The sequence below is a fragment of the Balaenoptera physalus genome (assembly GCF_965194825.1).
Source record: "Balaenoptera physalus genome assembly, chromosome: 7".
Lineage (NCBI taxonomy): Eukaryota > Metazoa > Chordata > Mammalia > Artiodactyla > Balaenopteridae > Balaenoptera > Balaenoptera physalus.
The window spans coordinates 30,516,602-30,539,325 of NC_138886.1; the positions used below are offsets into that span (position 1 = coordinate 30,516,602).

At 40.4% G+C, this 22,724-nt stretch overlaps 1 protein-coding gene across 1 annotated transcript in view; it reads left to right on the forward strand.

Moving 5' to 3' along the window:
* Positions 1 to 413: 413 nt before the first annotated feature.
* The window catches only part of GRIN3A (glutamate ionotropic receptor NMDA type subunit 3A), a 161,085-nt gene continuing 138,774 nt past the window's right edge, over positions 414 to 22,724 (forward strand). The window contains exon 1 of the mRNA XM_082471185.1: positions 414 to 3,465. Within this exon, the coding sequence (XP_082327311.1) occupies positions 2,767 to 3,465 (699 nt within the window). The 5' untranslated portion in view covers positions 414 to 2,766. The remainder of the gene's footprint in view (positions 3,466 to 22,724) is intronic.

Consider the following 22,724-nt stretch of genomic DNA (forward strand, 5'->3'; position numbering starts at 1 on the left):
GGAGGCATTCCCCCCCAGTAGCCCAGGACTCGTGAAAGGCCTAAAGGACACACAACGGGCACCAGCAGAGCCCATTAACAATTCCCAAGAAGTAAAAACAGAACCCGGGTAATAAAATAAAGCCTAACCTTTCTTTCCTTGGCGCTTAGTCCAGTTTCACTTATTCATGGGGTGCCGGCGCAGAGGCCTCACGTTCAGCACTTCAGACCCGTGTCCCTGTGAGAAATGGCTGCATCGACGCCGCAGCTCGGGAGCGGTGTGAAGAAACCGCGCGGGATACTCAATTCAAGATGGCGGCAGCGGGCCCCGCCCAGAGACCCTGCGTGCTCCGTCTGGGGCGTAAGCAGCACAGCTGTGCGTGCCCGGTGAGGACGCTGCCTCCCCCCCGCCCCGCCCCGCCACTGACGAGATCCCTATAAAGCAGCCCCACCTGTAGCCTGTCAGGGAAAGCATGTTCTCTGGGGTGCGAGCCTGCACCTCTCTGTTCTCTGATCAAAGAAAAAAACTTTACTTTGCTTCTAAACTGAACTTGGTCTGTTCTATTGGCTCCAAGGACACGGGGCAGTAGGACCCTTGTTAGGGCCTGACTGGAAAGGGTTAGTAACACAGCGGCTCTCGGATGCCATTAACAGATGAGATCCAACTGTTCTTCATCACCGACTACTTTCTTGGGAATCTGGTTTGAACATACACGTAATGCCAAGTACTAAGATAATCACTCGAGGGCATGGTCATAATGTGGACTGTCATATTCCTCCATGCACACATACTCATACACAAACACGCCTTCTTCCTACACAATTAATTCACAGTCTTCCTGTAAGGCAAGGACCACAAAATTCTATAGTTTTCTTATTCAGATCCCAATCAGTGGAATCATCTGGAGCAAGAGGAAAGTTCCAGCGTCCATGCATGAGAGCCCCTCTATAGCCTCAGGAAGAATCCTTCCCTTCTGGTTCAGACTCTACTGTGATTTCCACTTTTGCCTCATGGGAGTCTTTTCTCCGGCATCCCAGTCTTGCAAGAGCTAATTAGAATGTCAGGTAAGGTTAGCTCTGAGATGACTTTCAAGATCTGTGCTGAGGAAAACAACATTCACTTTGCAAGCTTCTTGGGAATTTTATTTAGCTAGAGCCTCTTCAGCCCAAGGATTTAAAGCAAGATGGAAACTGTAGCGCATGAATCAAAACAACTCTCCAGAGCTAAAAGCTAGCTGCATTTGCATAACAATTTACCAGATCCAAACAGCAGGGCAAGGTCAGGTGAAATAAATCGCCAAGGTCATGGTTCTCTGGAAGTGTTACTGAAATTCAGAACTCCTGATCCCGGGTGCTTGCTCTGCCCCATGGACATCTCTCCTACTCTCCTTCTAAATGAAACTGTGGCATAAAATAAAATAAATGTACTGTATGTGTGGAAACCACAGGCCTACCCTTAACCCCCTCCTTCCTTCTAACTCCAGATCGTTCAGATCATGGAGGAAAAGATCAAATCATAACTCACTGACCTCATTGTATTACCACACAAATGAAAGCACTTACTAGTAACAGTGATCTGGAGGACCCTTGGTCTAAACTACAAACTGCTGTTGACTGTGCTTGAAAGTATACTTTCAAAGTATTTTAAATCTCTTTAATTTCTTGATCAAATAATTGCTTCGAATTCACTGTTATAATTTTGAGAACCCCAAAACACTGGGATCCTTAAAAATTGGCAAAGGCCCATGTGCCAGAGAGCAGGAAGCCGAGATTCAACGTGTATATGATTCTTGCTTTAATACCCTCAGCTAGAAAAACCGTTAAAGCAAGACATCGAAGAGAAGCTTCTTAAAATCACGGCCTCTTTCAACCTACTGGATTTCAGATTCCTCGGGCGCAACTCCGAATCCAGAATTCTCCCTCTTAGGTCGCAAGGAATTTCGCGAACTATGACCCCTAGCCTTGGAGGGGAGAGAACTTGCCAGGGGCGCGTGAAGCGCCACCCGGGAATCTCACCAACAGTGGGCGTCTAGCACAGCCAAGCGACAGGCTGGCGCCAGGGCTCAGCAGCAGAGAGGCGCCGGCTGAGGCGGGGAGAACTTTGCGCTCCCAGCAGAACCACCCTTTGCTGGCCAGTCGCGTCGCTCCTCTGAGGAAGCCAGCGGCGGCGGCGACTGGGCGGAAAGAGGACGAAAGAAAGGAAGAGAGGAAGTAGCGAGGGAAGAAGAAAAATGAAGCCAGCGCTGGGGGAGCCCGCGAGAGGGTGGCCGACGGTGGAGCAAGGAGGCTTTGGCTGCTTTTCCGCACCCCGGGCGTGAACGCCTTCTCCTGCGCGACCCCAAGGAAATAACTGGGTCTCGCCTGGGCGAGACAAGAAGCCAAGTGAGAACCTTGCCTCCTCGGTCACCGTTGCCCCCTAGGAATCCCAGCCGCGTCTCAGTCCAGCTTTCCCGCGGGGCCGGACGCAGTGCCCGAGCCGCCCTGCGGATGGGGCGGGCGGGGAACAAGCGCCCAAGCCGCGGGTGACCAGCGCCGCCCGCCCCGCTCAGCGCAGGGACCGGGCGGGCAGAGGATGCGAGGCGGAGGGACTTGGGAGCAGGTCCCGAGACTGCCTAGGGCGCGCTAGGCTCCAACTTGGATGGCCCGGAGTCCGCTTCAGCTCCTGGGACAGCTTCGCTGCGCGGAGTGAGCTGCCAGCGGAACCTGGGGGCGGAGACCTTAGGCGGCGGCTGCCCGGGGGAGAGCCGGGGGCCGGAGGGGGCGCGCTTTCTCCCTGCGGGTCTCAGTAATGAGGAGACTGAGTTTGTGGTGGCTGCTGAGCAGGGTCTGTCTGCTGCTGCCGCCGCCCTGCGCACTGGTGCTGGCCGGGGTGCCCGGCTCCTCCTCGCACCCGCAACCCTGCCAGATACTCAAGCGCATCGGACACGCGGTGAGGGTGGGCGCGGTGCACTTGCAGCCCTGGACCACGGCCCCCCGCACGGCCAGCCGCGCCCCGGACGGCAGCCGGACAGGCGCCCAGCGAGATGAACCTGAGCCAGGGACTTGGCGGCCCCCGGCGCCCTCGCCGGGCGCACGCTGGTTGGGGAGCGCCCTGTATGGCCGGGGGCCGCCGGGCGCACGGAAGCCCGGGGAGGACGACCAGGCCGAGACCCTGTGGCCTCGGGATGCCCTCCTCTTCGCCGTGGACAACCTGAACCGAGTGGAAGGGCTGCTGCCCTACAACCTGTCTTTGGAAGTAGTGATGGCCATCGAGGCGGGCCTGGGCGATCTGCCGCTCTTGCCCTTCTCCTCCCCTAGCTCGCCGTGGAGCAGTGACCCTTTCTCCTTTCTGCAGAGCGTGTGTCACACCGTGGTGGTGCAAGGGGTATCGGCGCTGCTCGCCTTCCCGCAGGGCCTGGGCGAGATGATGGAGCTCGACTTGGTCAGCTCCGTCCTGCACATTCCAGTTATCAGCATCGTGCGCCGCGAGTTTCCGCGGGAGAGTCAGGTGAGAGGAGTCTGGCGCGTGGAGTGGAGATGGGCACCGCTGGGGGCCGGGACGGTAGCGGGGGCGGAGGGAGGGCGAGGAAAGGGAACGCGGATGAAGACCTGAGGGTCGTGGGGCTTTGCAACTTTGATATTAAGGATCGGACCATATCCGTAGGTAGAAGGATCTCAGTAGAAGTAAAATAAAACATTTTAAAGCGCAGATGGACATAAAATGAGAGGTAGAGTAGCAGATGGAAGTAAGGAAGTGGGAGAATAAGCGAAAAAAATCTTCACATTTTGACCAGTTGGGAGAAACCTAGTGGATACCCTATGGAAGTGTTGAATAGAAGTCGAAGTTCAGGAGCGTGGAGAGCAGTCGAGGTTCTAATGACTAGCGCGGGGAATGGGCATAGAAGATCCCAGACTGCCAGTCTTTCAGTCCCCTGAGGAACTCTAAAAGCACCTGTCGGAAAGAGCACCTGCTCCTTCTGACTTCTTTAGACGATGTCCCTGAGCTTTAGGCGACGGGGTAAAGAAGAAAACACCTCCCTCTGAATTCCTTTGAGTAAACAGGAAATCTGCAATTAGTACAGAAGCAATAGGTAGAGTGGTTAATTAGTCTTGGGTATTGAAAGGCATTAGAAATATTATCTGATACCGTAAAAATGGATGGGAGGACTCATTTGGGATTGTTTCTTTGTCCCTACTCTCTCTCTATGTGATGTGTGTTCAAAGACTGGCTATATTTAGTTGTGTTCAGCCCATTTCTGCTCCAGTTATCTAGAAGTAAAGAAGACTATAATGATTTAATTTCCTATGGGTTAAAAAATATATATATATATGTATAGTTTCAATAAAGGAAGCTATTTGAGAACTTAACTGTTGACAATTAATAAGACAAATATTTACGGAGAAGGTGGGGTCCTTTTAGCAATAGGAGTTTTCTGCATTTTGTGCATTATTTTTAAATAAAATATCAAGCATTACTGAGTCTTGCACAAAGTATTTATGAAACATAGGTAGTTGGTGTTGGTCCCATTTTAAAAACTGAGAAACTGAGGAAAGTTCTGGGGCTTGATCAACATTGGTTGGTGTACTAATAATAGAGTCCAGACTCGGGAGAATTTCTAACTCTATATCATTTTCATTCTATCACTGCAGCTGAAAAAAAAATATTTCTAATCTCTCTTCCATTTTCGATATATATACAGAGATAAAAAAATAAAATGAGTAAGAACAAATATATGTGAAAAGTTTGATCAAATCTATGCGTGAAATATAAAGAGAGTACTAAAGGTTTCTTTTTCTAGAAAAACGAATCTTACATTTTTAATTTTAGGAAGGGCAGCCTCAGGCTACTTTCAGCAGTTGCTCAGAAGATTTCTATTTAATGCTGAACTGTAGAGATTTGATCTGCAGAGTGCAGGCTAATTAACTTTTATCTGAAATATTTCCATCACCTGAATCTGAATGACTGTAGGCAGCAGATGGGAGGGCATGGAAAACACAGGTGCACAATGCTGCCAATGCCCAGAGTGTTATAAACATGAAATTGCATCCATAAGGTGTATCATTATTAATAGATATGCAGAATAAGATCTAACAAATGCAAGAGTCAGCCTCACTTGCTTCTCATCATTGCTTCTTTATTACCTAGTACTTCATACATGCCAATAGTGTTCACATTCTCCAGACTCCTTTCCATTTGTAGATTGTTTGGCAAGAGTCTTAAATAGCAAGAATTTTCCCCAAAATTAGTGTTCCTTAGTTAGAAGTGAAATTGTCTGTGCTCCATGATGAATTTTTGTAGTATACAGCACACTACAACTTGGAGACCAGAGAAAGTGTGAAGAAGCATCTAGAATAAGTAAATTTCAAAGCTTTAGGACCACTGGAGGACGAAGAGTCCTCCAGGGACAACCCTTGCAAGCTGACAATAAAATAAATACTCTGTCAAGCACATTTACTTCTGTATTTCAATTCAGAAGTGTATTTTAAATCACTGTTGTCATTGTTACTTTCATGGCACACATCTTGAAAGGGAGGGATTATTTTATTAACGCAAATCTAGTTTGGCCAACTGAGGACATTTCCTTTCATTCATCTTTGTATTTTAAATTCAAACATATCTAACCTGTCTTACTTTTAGTATATAATTTAAATGTCATTCTATAATGTTCTATATTTAAAATGTCCAGCTCAATGTCAAGTCACTGTAACATGTAATTTTAAGATATGACCATCAAAAAAAAAAAAAAAAAAAAAAAAAAAAAGATATGACCATCATCTGCTTTCAGCAAAAATAATAACCGATCTTCCCCTGGCTTCTGAAAAGTGGACCTTTCTCTAATACAATGATGTGATTTTTTTTTTAAACTTTCTAAATATAAAAGAATGATGAAGTCATTTTACACATTAAATCAAATTGACTTAATTTAGCCACTGTCCTTATTAGAGTCTATGGCCAGTGACCTAATTTGTTGACTGTGCCAGTGCATGATTAAAGGATTCTAGAAGAGAGTGGACTTGTCCACACGATCAGACAAATCAAAATTGCTTTTAGAGCGGGAACAGCAACAATGTTTTCTCCCACTTTCTTTTGGGCTACTGATTTCTTGCATATGAAACCTTTAATTAGTAAATAATGGTTTTGATAGCACCCTGCCACAACTCCTGAATGGAAAGAGATACCACTGATATGATCAAACCCCTGAGAGTAGCATAGTCGTTTTTTTTGTTTGTTTGTTTTTTAATTTTTATTTATTCATTTATTTATTTATTCATTCATTTATGGCTGTGTTGGGTCTTCGCCTCTGTGCGAGGGCTTTCCCTAGTTGCGGCAAGTGGGGGCCACTCTTCATCGCGGTGCGCGGGCCTCTCACTGTAGCGGCCTCTCTTGTTGCAGAGCACAGGCTCCAGACGCGCAGGCTCAGCAATTGTGGCTCACGGGCCTAGTTGCTCCGCGGCATGTGGGATCCTCCCAGACCAGGGCTCGAACCCGTGTCCCCTGCATTAGCAGGCAGATTCTCAACCACTGCGCCACCAGGGAAGCCCAGCATAGTCGTTTTATTTCAGTATACTATTTATTCGAAATATAAACGCATAGGTTCATTAGCTTGGAAGGAACCAACTTCCTTCAATCAGGGAAATCCATTAAAATAAGATAGTTAGCTACCCACTTTTGGAAACCGTATGTGTATTATCACTACATAATAAAAGCTTAATACAACATTACATATAGGATAGAGTCAAAGCATGCTTCCACCCCAAAAATTCTGACTTTATCACACCCAAACCTCCACTTGAGGCCAACTAAATTCTGTTCCCATGACCTTCAAATAATGATTCTGCACGTGGATGTAGTTAACATTTACATTTAAGTAACATTCAGCTCCTACAGTTCTTTCTTTCTCTTCACTCCCCCTACTACTTTTTCTTCTGAGAGTTTGTATTGTTTCTCCAAAGTTAATGCCTCAAATTTACCTACTGAGGTAGTGACAGATACACATTTCTTTCTAAAATGTGTATTTCATGTTAATTCCATATTGGTTTCATTAGGCAGAGTTAATGGAGTAATATAATTGGCTTAGATTCAAACCCATGCAATTAAAAGGTGACCACACTACTACTTTCTTCTCTTGTTGAATGTACCATGTGCCTGTCTCGCAAGCCATATATGCTAACTAATTAGCATATGTTTATTCCCATGGAAATATGTTTTGGATGGTCCATTTTTATAATACAGGACTAAGTACTGAATTCTGTTTATTAGAATTTCGCTAGCATGGTGCCGCTTTTGTATGGTACAAGGGACAAAGCAATGATATCACAATATAACTTATGTGCCTCATGAGGGGACAAGTAAAGGACATTTATTTTTAAAACATCTGCTCTCAACTGTGGTGGTTTTCCTTGACTTTCTCTATTCAAGGCACTGTTCTCTCTCCTCTGGGGGAAATGTATTCTTCTGCAATTCATGATGAATGGCTGATAGTAGCACCTAATTGTTGCTAACTTGAAGATAAATGATTTCAAATTAAATGCCAAGTGATGCAAAACTTTTCTTAGCAGTGATCTTTTAGAGGTTCCTCTTGAAAAACAGAGACCTGGGATTAATTTGGAAGTTTTTATTTCCATTCTGGGAATTTTGTTTACAACACTTACTTATTTTTCTAGATAAATAGAGCAGAAGAGACTAGCACACACCATTCATTGGGCAATTAATCTGTCTCACTCCTTTTCTTTGCGCCTGCCATAGAATAGTCATAGAGAATCTTGGGTCTTGATCTCCTTGGCTATTACATCTTGGAGTTAACTTATGATTGAATCAACTGAAAACCAGTTTTGGTGTCTAATTCCCTAATGTTTTATCTTCTGGTGTGGCAGAAATCACCTTGGATTTTGTGCCACTAGATTTTATTTCATGAATACCTCCAGTCAAATTCCAGTCATGTTGGTTAAACGAGCATGACATAATGGAAGGTATATTAAATAGTACTCAAAAAAAGACTCAGTGTACCTCTGCCTCTTACTGGCCATGGAATCTTGGTGACTCTATCTGTGAGCATATCTGTGAGCTATCTGTGACTCTCTCTGTGAGCATCTAGGCTTGTCAATCAAAAGAAGGTTACTTTACCAATCTGACAGAGTTGTTGTGTGAATCAAATAAGAAAGTGAAGTACTTTGGAAAAATTTATAGTGTTAGCTAAATAACCAGTAGAGAGGTGTTGGTTTTGATCTGCTAAGAATCATCCTAGTCTTAATTCACCACTAATTCTCCATTAGTTGCTACTAATCAAAATAGAATGTGATTCACAGTGTAACATGTCTTCATCTTCCACCTTACTCTCTACCCACTCCCTCATTTTATTTCTCTTAAAAAAAAAGTAAGTGGGTTTAGTACCCACTCCCGAAAAGAACTATGTTCCTAACTAGCTTGCACACTTGCCTAGGATTAGAAGACATGCCATAGGTACTGTTTCTATACCAATGGCAAATCTTTATAAATGCACATCATCAATGCAGTTTCTAGAGCCTTAGGTATTGCCATAGAAGCTTCAATAAGATGCCCAAGGTTTTTCAGAAATGTTGGTGTCTCTCATTTCTCCTATAGGAGAAATTATAGTAGATTCCTCATGAGACTATGGACACAGTCTAACCTCTCTACCCCAACTCCGCCTACCATACCACTAAGCCCACTGTTTGGCTCATCTGACATTATTTTCTTGGCAAGTCTTTCTTGATGAAGAAAGCAGTGTGTTGGTTCATATTTGGTTCATACTGGCACAAGCTCCTTATCTCATCTTGGATAGACAACAGTTTGCAAACCAGCTACTTTGAGTATCATTGCCCTAGGCAAATATGTGGAGCTCTCATAGCAAGGTATTGTACACTTTAGTGGCACCACTAAATGCAGAGATGAGAATCTCATTGTCTTTTCTTCTGCCTACTCTAGCTACTCACATTCATATACACAAAAGAGTAGAGAAACAGTACAGCACTAGAAATGGGATGTGGAATCTCTAAAACTAGGCAAGAAGGAAGAAAGAACATCTCAGCATCTGCCACATTGCTTTTTGAGTAAATGCATGAATAACAAACTAATGGCAATCTTTAAGCCACTCATTTCTTTCTCAGATCTTTCCTGTATGGGATGGTGGGAGAAGAGAGCAATGGGGAAAAGGTAAACAAGGAGTAAGCCAGCCACCTTCCCTCAACCTAACACCTCAGCTAGACTTTCAGATCTCGTGACTGTGAAGGAGTCAGACACTTTCAGGGGAGACTGTGTCCCTCCTGTACTGAGGGAGTCGGTTGATCCTACTTACCTGGGCTGGTATTGTGTCAGCTGGAGTAAACTCTGACCCTGAAAAGCTAATATCTGCTTGGCCAGGGATGGTCTGTCTGTAGAGATGAGCCTTCAAGGGTTCAAGTGGTAAAGAATTAAGCAGGATGACTTTTAGTGAGGCTGAATTATGCCTCACTGCTTTTCATTTGAGACAGATTTAGGAAAAAACCCAGCCATATATATTTTTGTAGAATGTATGCTTTTCAAGGCTCCTTCACAAATGCGCTTATAGCAAGCATCCTTTTAACAGTCCTGTGAGGTAAATAACAATGTATAGACAACATAAAAGGACTAAAAGAGTTATGCATTGTAGGAAGTGAGACGTCACCAAGGGGAAAATAGACTAAAAGCTCCTTCTGAATTTAGTGTATTTGTCAGCCTACAATCCGAGAACAGACTGGATCCATCACTGCTTTTGAATTATTGCAGAAAAAAGAAAGATAAAAGAGAGAGAGATCTACTTCTAGGTTCTATGGTTTAAAGCATATTTCACACTAAATATCCAATAATAGAAGTTTATTACGTATTAACTTTGTCTTCATTTTCCTTATATGCACAAAAAATAGTGGAATAAAAAAGTTCAAGATTAACTTGGAAGACTAACCACTTGATCTAAATGAAAAATCACTCTTTACAGCGTGATATCTAAATGTAGCATCTGCTGCTGTACCAATTAAACCATTATATTAGTGCACAGTCTGCTGACAATGACTTTTAAATTATGAAGTAGAGGTCTATACTTCTTAAACAAATTTTCGTTTTCTGGCTTACATGTCGTTAAGTGATAGTTCAAAGTCCTCCATGATGAACACCAAATTTTGATAAGCTGTACAAGACACATTCATTGTCAACTTTCTTGAGAAACAGAGATGTATTTCTTAATTTATTATTTAACAAATACTTTTTAGTAAAGTATTGATACCAAGTGTGTTTATTTCAGAATAAAAAGTTGTTACCAAATATAAAAAAAAAGTTTAATTAAATGAATCATGATTTATCAATATCTTTACAATGGAATACTGCATACCCATTCAAAATGAAAATGTTTGTTGACACAGAGAGATAAAAAAGTATACATTGTATGTAAAGTGTAACCTTCTGTAAAATATAAAGTCTAGAATTTTATTTATAAAAATGTTAAATGTGATTGTAACTGAATGGTAGAAGTCCACATTTTCCCCTGTGCATGCTTCTATTGATATTTTTCTAAAAATAAGTATGTATTGCCTACACAATTAAAAATAATAAGAGAAAAAAAAAGACAAGTTTCCTTCACATTTCCTCACCAGAGCTTTTAATACTTCATATGAAAGTATAGACTTCAGGAACAAATTAATTGTAGTATATGTTTAAATTTATCCTTTCACATCTATATTTCGATTTTATCCTCACAATTATTTTGTGAAGTGAGCAAGACAGTTAGTATTTATTTTACAAATCAGACAATAATAACATATAGATGGAAGAAATACAAAGTAGGGGTGAAGAGAATAGGTTTTTGAGAAGCACAGACCTATGTTTGAATCTTAGCTCTACAACTTTCTAGACATCTTTCCTTGAGAAAACATGCCTGATGTCTCTATGCCTCAATTTTTGATCCACAGAATATGACTGTCTCATAAAGTTACGGTGAGGATGATATCATGTATGCAAAATTCTAAGCACAGTACCTAGAGCACTGTGTATTCTTATTCTAATGATCATTCTTTTAGCACGTAGTATTGACGTAGCTTACTAAAAAAACAAAATAATCAGAATGAGAACTCAAATATTCTAGCTTGCTCTCTCCAGAGTACTTCTACATGCATTTTCAGTATGTATATGATATTTAGGCTTAAGAGATCTGGTTCCAGTGGACCAAGCCTAAGAAAAAAAAAAAGATTCTGCTGTTTTGAAACCCCACTTAGAATTCCAACTCACTGAGGTGCACCTCAGGTTAGGTATGTGTAAATTTGTTCAGCAATGAAGTGAATTTTGAGGTCCAGTTTCAACTAGTTGCTTTTTTTGTATGGATTCTAAATGATTGGATCTCTGGACCAGTTACGTCAGAGGTAAAAAGCAGTGTTCTATTTCTATCTGTCGGTATTAGTGAGGAACTCACAAGTCTTGTCTTATCTACTACCCTGATTTCTCATAGGAGGCTTCTAGGAACTAAACTTAAGGAACAGTGGAAACATGACCCAGTTGACGGTCTAGACTTCTTGGGGGAGAAGGGGAGAAAGGGGTTGTTAGAAGGGGGAGAAGGGGAGAAAGGGGTTGTTAGAAGGGGGAGAAGGGGAGAAAGGGGTTGTTAGAAGGGGGAGAAGGGGAGAAAGGGGTTGTTAGAAAGGGGAGAGTCTCACCTGACATGGATTGAATGTTCAGAAGTTTCCCTTTTTTAATGCAGGCTTTATCCATACTAATGGAACTGACTTATGGCATTTATTAGATCAAAGTTTAGACAGTAGCACTGTTATATACTAAGGATTATAAAAAAGGATATCCATAAGGCAGACTGTGTTTGGTTGAATCCTGACTATAACAAAATTGTTTGACGCATACAATTTTCAGGGACTTTTAAAATGTGTATCGCTTTTCTGATTATAAAAGTAATGCATATGCGCTACTACCCCATGGGTGTCCTCATATAACCTTGAGTAACATTTTGATATACTTTATTCTCTCAAGGATAATGGTTTAAAATTTTTAGAAACACTTGGGTCCAAGTAAAAAAAAGCCTTATTGTCACTCCAATTGGAAGATGGCATCAAAGAACAGAAGAAAGGAATTCATCTTTTTTTTTTTTTTTTTCTGAAAAGTCAGAGTTGACATGGCTTTTGAAGCATGGACATTCTGAGTTGATGGTATTTCTGTATTAAAGGGTGGTATTTTCCTTTGTATTTGAGCCTAGCTTTATATTTTCATTGCTCTGCAAGTGCTAAGCCTGTACAGTTCCAGACAATGGCTCTGTCTGGATCTTTCAGTAGCATTCTTAGGAATGACTTAGACATGGGTTGTCACTACTTTCTTCTCAGTTAGGGGTGGTCATTAACTGAACTTTCAGTATCAAGCACTTTGATGGCTGCACAACCTGCATACAATCAATTGGTGTATTTTTCTATTGAAAGCCTCAACTCAAAGCCAAACAGAAGTTGGGTGAATACTCTCCAGTTTAAAATTAAAAAATTTTATTTCCATAAACGAAGTTAGATGCTCAGCATGTCTTTATCTAATAGAATTACAATCTGGCTCAGTTGTGGAATTCTATTTGTTCAGTCCCAACCAGATGTACTTAAACAGGGATTCCATTAAACAAAGAATTTGCTTCTATGTATTGTGAATTTAATAGGTTCATATAGAGCGCTGTTATTGTTTTAATGCTATACAAGGAGTTAATTTGAGTCATGACACACAGTGTGTTATACACATAAGGAAATGCTTCGGTGTATACCTGAAAATGAATGATAAACGCAAGCCTGAATTAATCCAATGTGTCTTCACCTGGTTGCAGGCACAGGGCGCCATCTAGTGGTCTCTAAAATATAGCTTTAAGTTAGAGCATCCTAAGAATTCAACCTCTCAAGGCAGGAAAGGACTCCAAGCAGCGTTTAGTCCATTTCTTGGTCTTTTGACTATGGGAAATCTAGGTTAGTCCATCTAAGAAAAGATCTTCTTCTGCCTTCTAAGAAGATCCAACAATCTCTGCTGTTCTGTCACCATAATTGCAGTTATAAACCTTAAAGTAAGATATCTCAGAGTGTGTGTCTAGAGAGGTTGGGAGGAAAATTTGAATGACTAACTTTAGAAATGTAAGATAGATAATTATTTTTAGCAGCTGTATTTACTATCACTTTGGTTTATGATGCAGCTTGAAAAGATGTAGCCATTTTATTGTGTTAAGCATATCATTTGTTCCTTTATTTCTGATTATTAAAAATTATGTTCTTTGTAGATAATTCTTCAAGTTAATAAAATGCCAAAGAATAAAATTAAAATCACCCATAAACCCACAGCCCAGAGATCTAGACATATGTATGTGTTATAAAATTGGGATCATGATATTTTATGAAATTGTTTAACTTTTGTATTATAAACATCTTCCCATATCATTAATGATTTTTCTATTTTTTTTAATGGCTAGTTTGAATGAGTTGTTTCATGATTTGTTGAACCAACCCCTGTTGTTTGGACCAGGTATTTACTGTGAAAGGATAAATAACACTGCTACTAATGGGACTTTACCAGACTCATCCTCCTTAGTTTTTGGTGCTGTGGAACACCCTCTACTTGAGTTCTGTGACACCATTATGGTTTCCTTTTTTCTTTTCTTTTCTTTTTTTTTTTTTTTGGCCCTTTCATTGTCTTTTACTAATTGCGCTTCTTGTATTTGACCTCTTGTAGTAATAACCATAGTGCTGGGCTGTCCAATATTGATAGCTACTAGCCCTATATGAATACTTAAGTTTAAGTTAATGAAAATGATATAAAATTTAAAAGTCAGTTTCTTAGGCACTCTAAACCCATTTCAAGTGCTCAGTGGCTACATGCGGGTAGTGGTTCCTATATTTGACAGCACAGATATACATTTTCCCTCTTCACACAAATTCTGTTGGACAGTTTTACTGCTGTCTGGGGCTTGGAGTTTGAAGGAACAGAAAACTCACTCCATGGAGCTCAAAAGCAAAGGGTTTGTGCTGAAAAACTACAGGAAAATGACGAGGAGTGGAACTGCTTGAGTAGAAGCTGGACTGCACCACTGGGGAGTGTTGGGCAGCTACTCTCTTCTTCCCTTCCTCCGGGGACCAAAAGCTCTTCTCTTGGCTCTCACTTCTCATCTGCTCCATCCTCCTGTCTGGGCAGCAGCTTCTTCCTCTTTCCTGCTATAACTTCTGCATGGACGTGGTTCTAATTTACCATGACAGAACTTAGCCTGAACTCTGTATGACTTTATAACTCTAATCAAATCATCTGACTGTGTTCCTTAAATCTCATAGCCCACATTCTCTGGACACCTGATTGGCTCAACCCACATAGAATGGTTTCCCCTCCATGCCAAGTTATATGTCCTCCCTTACTCCAAACAGCAGTGACCAGCCTCCCAAGTTAAGTGCTCAATATAAAGCTTAGAATACAGCAAGAAATAAAACAGCAAAGCCCTTGCTCTTAAAGAACTTATATTCTAGTCAGGGAGGCAGACAATAAGACATACAAACAAATAAATATATAATATGGTATTATTAAGTAAAGGCAAGTACAATGGAGAAAATAAAGCAGGGTAAAGGATTAAAGAATGATGATGGTTAGTCACAAAGTCCTGTCTGAAGAGGTGACATTTGACCAGAGATTGAAGTAAGGAGTGAGCCATGCAAATTTCTGAGGGAAAAGCATTACAAGCAAAGAGAACAAAGGTGCAAAGACCCTGAGGTAGGAATGAGCAGAGCAATAAATATTTGTTGAATCCATAACACCATTTGCTGACAAGTTCAAACAATTTCAAAGAAGGAGGTATAAATAGTGAGGCAATAACCAGCTTTAGTACACTCCTACATATGGGCATTTCCCAAGGTTTAGACTCTTGATTTTGTCTCTTTGCATATGGCAACACCAGGAATTTCTAACTGGAACCTCCAGTTATATCTCTCATTCTCACCTTAAACTCAAAATATTTAAAGACATCCTGAGATGGTGTCCCCTCCCACCTATAACGAGATTTCTCATAGCATCTTTGACTTCTCCCTTGTCTTGGCATCTGGTTCTGTTGCCTTCCTCAGTATGTTTTGCATGTCCTTATTCTTCCTTCTTATTTTCACAGGACATTAGCTCCTCCCACCAATACTCTTGAATAGCCCCTAATATCTCTAGTTCCTTTCCTCCAAACCATTCTGCACACCACTGCTAGATAAATCTTCTTAAAGCAAAGCAACTTTCATTCATTTATTCATTCTTTCTTTCATTCAGCAAACATAAAGTATACTGCACTGAGTCTAATGCCTCCCCATTGCTCAAAACACACTTTACTATGGCAATATTATCATTCTTTTTCCACTCATCAACACTCCTGATGGATGAAACCCATACCTTAATAACAATCACTACAAGAGTAATTCACAAAATTGGAGCAGGATCCACCAGCCTTAAAGGAATATATCAGATTCTCTAGCTTTTTTGAATATAGTTCAAAAAAGCATTCCATCCCCAAATCCCAAGATTCTGACATGCCTCCCCTAAAGCCAGAGAAACACAGGTCAATAACTATCAGCAATCTTACAGAACCTGGTCCTCAACGCCTTCCACAAACATGTGCAGATAATTCTTTCCAATTCGTGACATTCTGTTGAGATACAGGTGCCCAGAAAGCATAAGATCTCTAGGAATTAAAATGTGGTGTGATTTCTTTTTAAAAAATCAATAAATGTAAATCATTATATTAAAAAGCATTTCTGTGTTATATATCTATATAGAAAGATATGCACCAAGTTGTCGTGATTTGCAGATGAATTAATCTCCAATACAGAATTGATTTTTCCATTGAAACAATGTTATCTGTGGCTGTTAAGACCTCAGGCCAAGGCACAAGAGCCTGTTTGATGATAACATAGCAGAACTCTGATTTTTATAGTTCTATAGACACCAAACACTATCTGTAACAAGGCTCTTCTTGTTTGAGATCAAGGGGATGTGGAGTGAGGAGGAGAACCAGAAGACCTGTCTTCAAGTTATAGCTCCAGAACCATCTGAATGGCTTTGGAAACCTCTCTGAGCCTCAATTTTTTCCATTATAAATTATAAATAGTACTCATTAAACAGGTATTTATTGAGCACCTACCACGCTATTTTAAAGAATTGATAAGGGTTTCAGTGAGTTAATATACATAAAAACACTTTGTACATTCAAATCTTAAAAACAGATGAGAAGCATTTTTATTGAAACATCTTTTTCTTTGGGAAAATGATTCTAATTCCAGTTTGATAAGGCCAGGGCACATTTTCCTGGGTACTCATTTGGCAGTAGGAACAGCCCACCCATGTTCTATCGCCCTGCATTGAACTGGAGTGTTCGTACTGTAACTCCTAAATGGTCAGCAGCAGCTGGAGAGGGAGGAAAGAGGAGCAGGGTTTCCCACTTCCCAAACGGACTAAAAAAGTGCTCACCCTAACTGCCTGCATAGTCTGCCACCTATCTTAGACCTGAGGGGGACTGAGGGAGTTTAAGGAGCTAACAGGATAGGAGACCCACAGCCAGGACACAGATTAGAATGAGACACTTTGGAAACCAAATACTAAAGCTAAGATTGCCTGCTTATATTCATAAAAATCCATTAGTTAAGAGTTTTGAGATTGCATCAGTTTCTAAATAATAGTCCATCATAGGTTAGAATACTGGAAAATAATTAAATCTCATTCTGACCTTTATTTCAAGTCTGCCTTTAACACTTGCTGGGCAGCAGCCACTTAAAGATCTTTGCATCTTCATCAAGAAATAGCCGCAGCTCAGGACAGGAGAATGCTTAGGATCCCCTTCATGTGATGATGTAACCCTAGGAAAGATCAGGAATAAACCAACAGGCTAACCTTGGCCACACCACGTCTGCCAGTAGTTCAGTCACCTCCATTCTTGACTTCTCTGCCTCCATTCTTGGATCCTCCATTATATTCTCCAAGCTGCTGTCAGAAGAGTAGTTAACTAGCTGCTTGAACCCTTTCCCTACTTCCTAAAAACAACAGCATTGTTTCCCAAACTTTAGGCATTCATGTACTGCCCTCATAATTTCTGCTGTATCTCTGATCACCTATTGCTATTTTTAAAATTAACTGTTTCATTTAAATTTATTTTTAAAGATCTTTTCATCATGACACTAATGAAAAACCAGTACCCCTTGCCATAAACAGAAGTTAACTGTGAAAATAAGTACACAATGAAAACAATAATTCTGGCTAGGTAGAATTGCCTGAGCTTTTTTTTTAAAAGGGAACTCTTCCAGGTGTTAGAGAAGTGTTAAAGATATACTGACACCAAACTGAGGCCTTCTCCTTGATTTAGCAGAAGGATTAAACATTTAATTGAAAAGGGATTAACTTTCTTACTATGCAATTCAGAGTTTTTTAACGTCAAGCCCCCCGAGGAACCTAAAATCATCTCAGGAACCCCCAACACTCTGCAAAGCTCTAACCTATAGGATGAATTCTAAGCAGCTTTTGTGTGGTATTCAAGACCTTTCATCACCTGAGCCTGGCTTAATTCTTCTCGTATCTTCTAGATACTAACCTTCACCCCGTGCATTCCGCTCAGCAATGCCCATGTTCACATGCTGCTCTCACTGCCTGGAATGCCCTTTCCCCGGTGTCTGCCTGAAACTCCTATTCAACATTCAAAACTTTGCTTACGTATCACCTGTGCAGTCCGCTGCCCACCCTATCCCTACCCCAGTTTATCACTTTAACTTCTGTGTCATTTCTACCATGAGCATTCTTCTTCTCTAGATCTGTTGCACAGCCGTGTAATTATTTGTTGACATATGTGTCTCTCTCCTCCACTAAATTGAACCCTAAGCTTCTAGCACAGTGGGTGGCTCATAAGAGATGCTCAGTGACTATTGATCAAACTGAATCAATGGTCCGTTTCCATCCTTTCCAGTGTAACGGAACTAAGTAACACCTGTGGAAAAGTCCTCATCTGTCAAGGTGGGGGTGATGTGAACCTAAGAAATGTCCCACTTTATGAAAAAGAATTCTCATTGACTGGGGGGATAGAGTCCACGACCACCCAGAATTTACTGTGTTATGTAGAACAAAGCTGGAAGAGTAAGGCCTTGAGGAAATTGATTTTGTAAGAAGTAGAAAAAGTGTTTCTACTACCCTATTAAATTTTTCATTGTCCCCAGATAAAAGTGATGTCGTTCTCCTGGCTTTGAGTCACTGCTTTCCCAAATTCTCGCCCCCATACCCCATCCAATGTCACTATATTGTGTGGCCAAAAATTCTTGACATGTAAAATTAGAGAAAGTCAGAGTTGATGAAAAGTAAAATTACTGGAAATAATCATTAGTGAAAAAGAGAAAAAGCCTGGAATTGTATTTTATCCTGTCATCTCTTACCAAACAAAATATCAGGGAATCAGACAAGAAAGAATTCAGATCTGGCTAAGGTTAGCCAGTTCTATTCCTAGCTTCCCATTGTCCTCACTGTTTTTCTGTCAATCAGTGTAATTCCTTAGGCTTTCAGCCCCTGGAGTGGTGGCCATCTGTGTGTCAGCAACACCCAGATAACTTTTCAAAATATGTATTCTCAGACTTATCAAATCAGAATCCCTGGGGTTGGAGTGTAGAAATCTATCCAAAAACCAAACAACTTCGCTGATGATTGTGTCCACAGGTGATTCCGAGTATATTTTGGGAACCACATTATCCTAAGAGTCTCCCCTAATGTTCAGACTGTGACTGGGTACCACCTGAAACAAAATCACAAGTAGGTAATTTCTTTAAAGTCTAGATTCTAGACTCACTGAATTCCACTAAATTATATGCCGTGGCCTGATATCTGCTTTTTTTTTTTTAAAGAAACTCCCCCAGGTTATTTCTATATATATGCATAGTACAGTTTGAGAATCTGTGACCTGGGGCAGAGGTCTCAAACTCAGATGCCATATAGGAGCCAGGATGGTAATGGAAATGTGAAAAACAGTCCCAAATAATTCAGTAGGGAGTAGTAAAAATTTTAGTTAACTGAAGGGTGCCTAGCCTTTCTGAAGGAGACAGCTGGCCACCACTCACCTCCAACCAGCTGTTACTCATGGGATGTTGCCAAATATTCTGAGTGTTCAAAGGAAGCCAGAGTGTGGATTTTTTTTAATGTAAAATTGTCCTTAAATGTTGACAACTAACCCCCTTTTTTTTAGCTTTACTGAGGTATATTTGACAAATAAAATTGTAAGATATTTAAAGCACAGAATGTGATGATTTGATATACATATACATCGAGTGAATTAAGTAACTGATGTTTTAAAAAATAACCTGCAGGCCTGCTAGAGCTTGGGGATCAGCCATCTGGATTAGAAATGTTAATGCATTTGAGTAGGCAAGTATTAACCAGAAATGCCTCAGTGACTGGCTAAGCAACAGGAGGTGACATAGGCCTGTAACCATAAGTACAGCAGCTTTAAGGTGCAGTTAGGAAAAACTAGAATACGTACCTGTTGTAAAGGAGGGGTGGCCACCCTCACGTGAAGCAAGAGAACAAGAGGGAAAAAAAGGTACTAAAAGATAATGAGGGCTTCCCTGGTGGCGCAGTGGTTGAGAATCTGCCTGCCAATGCAGGGGGCACGGGTTCGAGCCCTGGTCTGGGAAGATCCCACATGCCGCAGAGCGACTAGGCCCGTGAGCCACAACTACTGAGCCTGCGCGTCTGGAGCCTGTGCTCCGCAACAAGAGAGGCCACGATAGTGAGAGGCCCGCGCACCGCGATGAGGAGTGGCCCCCGCTTGCCGCAACTAGAGAAAGCCCTGGCACAGAAACGAAGACCCAACACAGCCATAAATAAATAAATAAATAAATAAAAGATAATGAATGTAATCCATTCCAGGTGTACCCATAAATGAATCTTAGAAACCTTACTCATAAAATAGAGATAATAAGATGATGATAACTACTCATAGTGTTGGAGGTACTGATTGAGTAGAATAATTTATCTCAAATGGATTAGCAACATCATATGATACATAGTAGGCACTCAACTTTTTTTAAAATATGTTAGTTCCTTTTTTTTCCCTTTCCCTAAACCTCTGTTCCCATACACTAAAATTCAACAGGCACTAAAGAAAAGCAAGCTTATGGCAAAAATCTGACAAACTCCCTTGATTTTGTGGGGTTTTCTTAAAGAAAACTGATAACTTTTCTATGATGAGACAGTTAATGAGATAGTGATGACAAAGTGATTCAAGTCCCTCATAAGAGGGACTCATAAGACATGTCATTTCAAAATACAAAAATGTCCTTGCATCTCATCACTGGCATTCTTTCTTCTACTGTGGGTTCAGTGATTCTAAATCCTGTGCAAAGGAAGTTGCTAAGCAAATGGTCTGCAGAATTCTTGTGGATAATTCTGAAAAAGCTGATAGAACTCTGGGCCAGAGTGGTCTAGGAAGGTTGCTTTTACTTTATTTTATTATGTATACATATTTACTTATATTTATGTAAGTATTTATATAAATATACATATATGTATTTAATATGTACATATTACTTATGTATATCACATAAGCATTTATATATTCATATATATACATTTACTTACTTATTTATGTATACATATTTATTTACTTTATTAATTATACTCTTATTCATTGACTTTTAAAAATAATCATTTTTATACAAAAAACAATGCAATGGTGATGTTGAAAACTGTCTTTACAATTTAAGAAACTAATAATTTCACCATCATAACATACATTTCCTTTCAATGTTTGTCCTCTTGTATACATGTTTGTTTGGTTTTTTTCTCATTCTATTTTATTTTATTACTATTCTTTTTAAATCAGTCATCAATTTTATACACATCAGTGTATACATGTCAATCCCAATCGCCCATTTCAGCACACCACCATCCCCACCCCACCGTGGTTATCCCCCCTTGGTGCCATACGTTTGTTCTCTACATCTGTGTCTCAACTTCTGCCCTGCAAACCGGTTCATCTGTACCATTTTTCTAGGTTCCACATACATGCATTAATATATGATATTTTTTTTTCTCTTTCTGACTTACTTCACTCTGTATGACAGTCTCTAGATCCATCCATGTCTCAACAAATGACTCAATTTCGTTTCTTTTTATGGCTAAGTAATATTCCATTGTATATATGTACCACAACTTCTTTATCCATTCGTCTGTTGATGGGCATTTAGGTTGCTTCCATGACCTGGCTATTGTAAATAGTGCTGCAATGAACATTGGGGTGCATGTGTCTTCTTGAATTACAGTTTTCTCTGGGTATATGCCCAGTAGTGGGATTGCTGGATCATATGGTAATTCTATTTTTAGTTTTTTAAGGAACCTCCGTATTGTTCTCCATAGTGGCTGTATCAATTTACATTCCCACCAACAGTGCAAGAGGGTTCCCTTTTCTCCACACCCTCTCCAGCGTTTGTTGTTTGTAGATTTTCTGATGATACCCATTCTAACTGGTGTGAGGTGATACCTCATTGTAGTTTTGATTTGCATTTCTCTAATAATTAGTGATGTTGAACATCTTTTCATGTGCTTCGTGGCCATCTGTATGTCTTCTTTGGAGAAATGTCTATTTAGGCCTTCTGCCCATTTTTGGATTGGGTTGTTTGTTTCTTTAATATTGAGCTGAATGAGCTGTTTATATATTTTGGAGATTAATCCTTTGTCTGTTGATTCATTTGCAAATATTTTCTCCCATTCTGAGGGCTGTCTTTTTGTCTTGTTTATGGTTTCCTTTGCTGTGCAAAAGCTTTGAAGTTTCACTAGGTCCCATTTGTTTATTTTTGTTTTTATTTCCATTACTCTAGGAGGTGGATCAAAAAAGATCTTGCTGTGATTTATATCAAAGAGTGTTCTTCCTATGTTTTCCTCTAAGAGTTTTATAGTGTCCGGTCTTACATTTAGGTCTCGAATCCATTTTGAGTTTATTTTTGTGTATGGTGTTAGGGAGTATTCTAATTTCATTCCTTTACATGTAGCTGTCCTGTTTTCCCAGCACCACTTATTGAAGAGACTGTCTTTTCTCCATTGTATATCTTTGCCTCCTTTGTCATAGATTAGTTGACCATAGGTGCGTGGGTTTATCTCTGGGCTTTCTATCTTGTTCCATTGATCTATGTTTCTGTTTTTGTGCCAGTACCATATTGTCTGGATTACTGTAGCTTTGTAGTATAGTCTGAAGTCAGGGAGTCTGATTCCTCTAGCTCCGTTTTTTTCCCTCAAGACTGCTTTGGCTATTCTGGGTCTTTTGTGTCTCCATACAGATTTTAAGATAATTTGTTCTAGTTCCGTAAAAAATGCCATTGGTAATTTGATAGGGATTGCATTGAATCTGTAGATTGCTTTGGGTAGTATAGTCATTTTCACAATATTGATTCTTCCAATCCAAGAACATGGTATATCTCTCCATCTATTTTTATCATCTTTAATTTCTTTCATCAGTGTCTTATAGTTTTCTGCATACAGGTCTTTTGTCTCCCTAGGTAGGTTTATTCCTAGGTATTTTATTCTTTTTGTTGCAGTAGTAAATGAGAGTGTTTCCATAATTTCTTTCAGATTTTTCATCATTAGTGTATAGGAATGCCAGAGATTTCTGTGCATTAATTTTGTATCCTGCAACTTTACCAAATTCATTGATTAGCTCTAGTAGTTTTCTGGTGGCATTTTTAGGATTCTCTATGTATAGTACCATGTCATCTGCAATGTATACATGTTTTTATCTCTCTGAGGTTAGT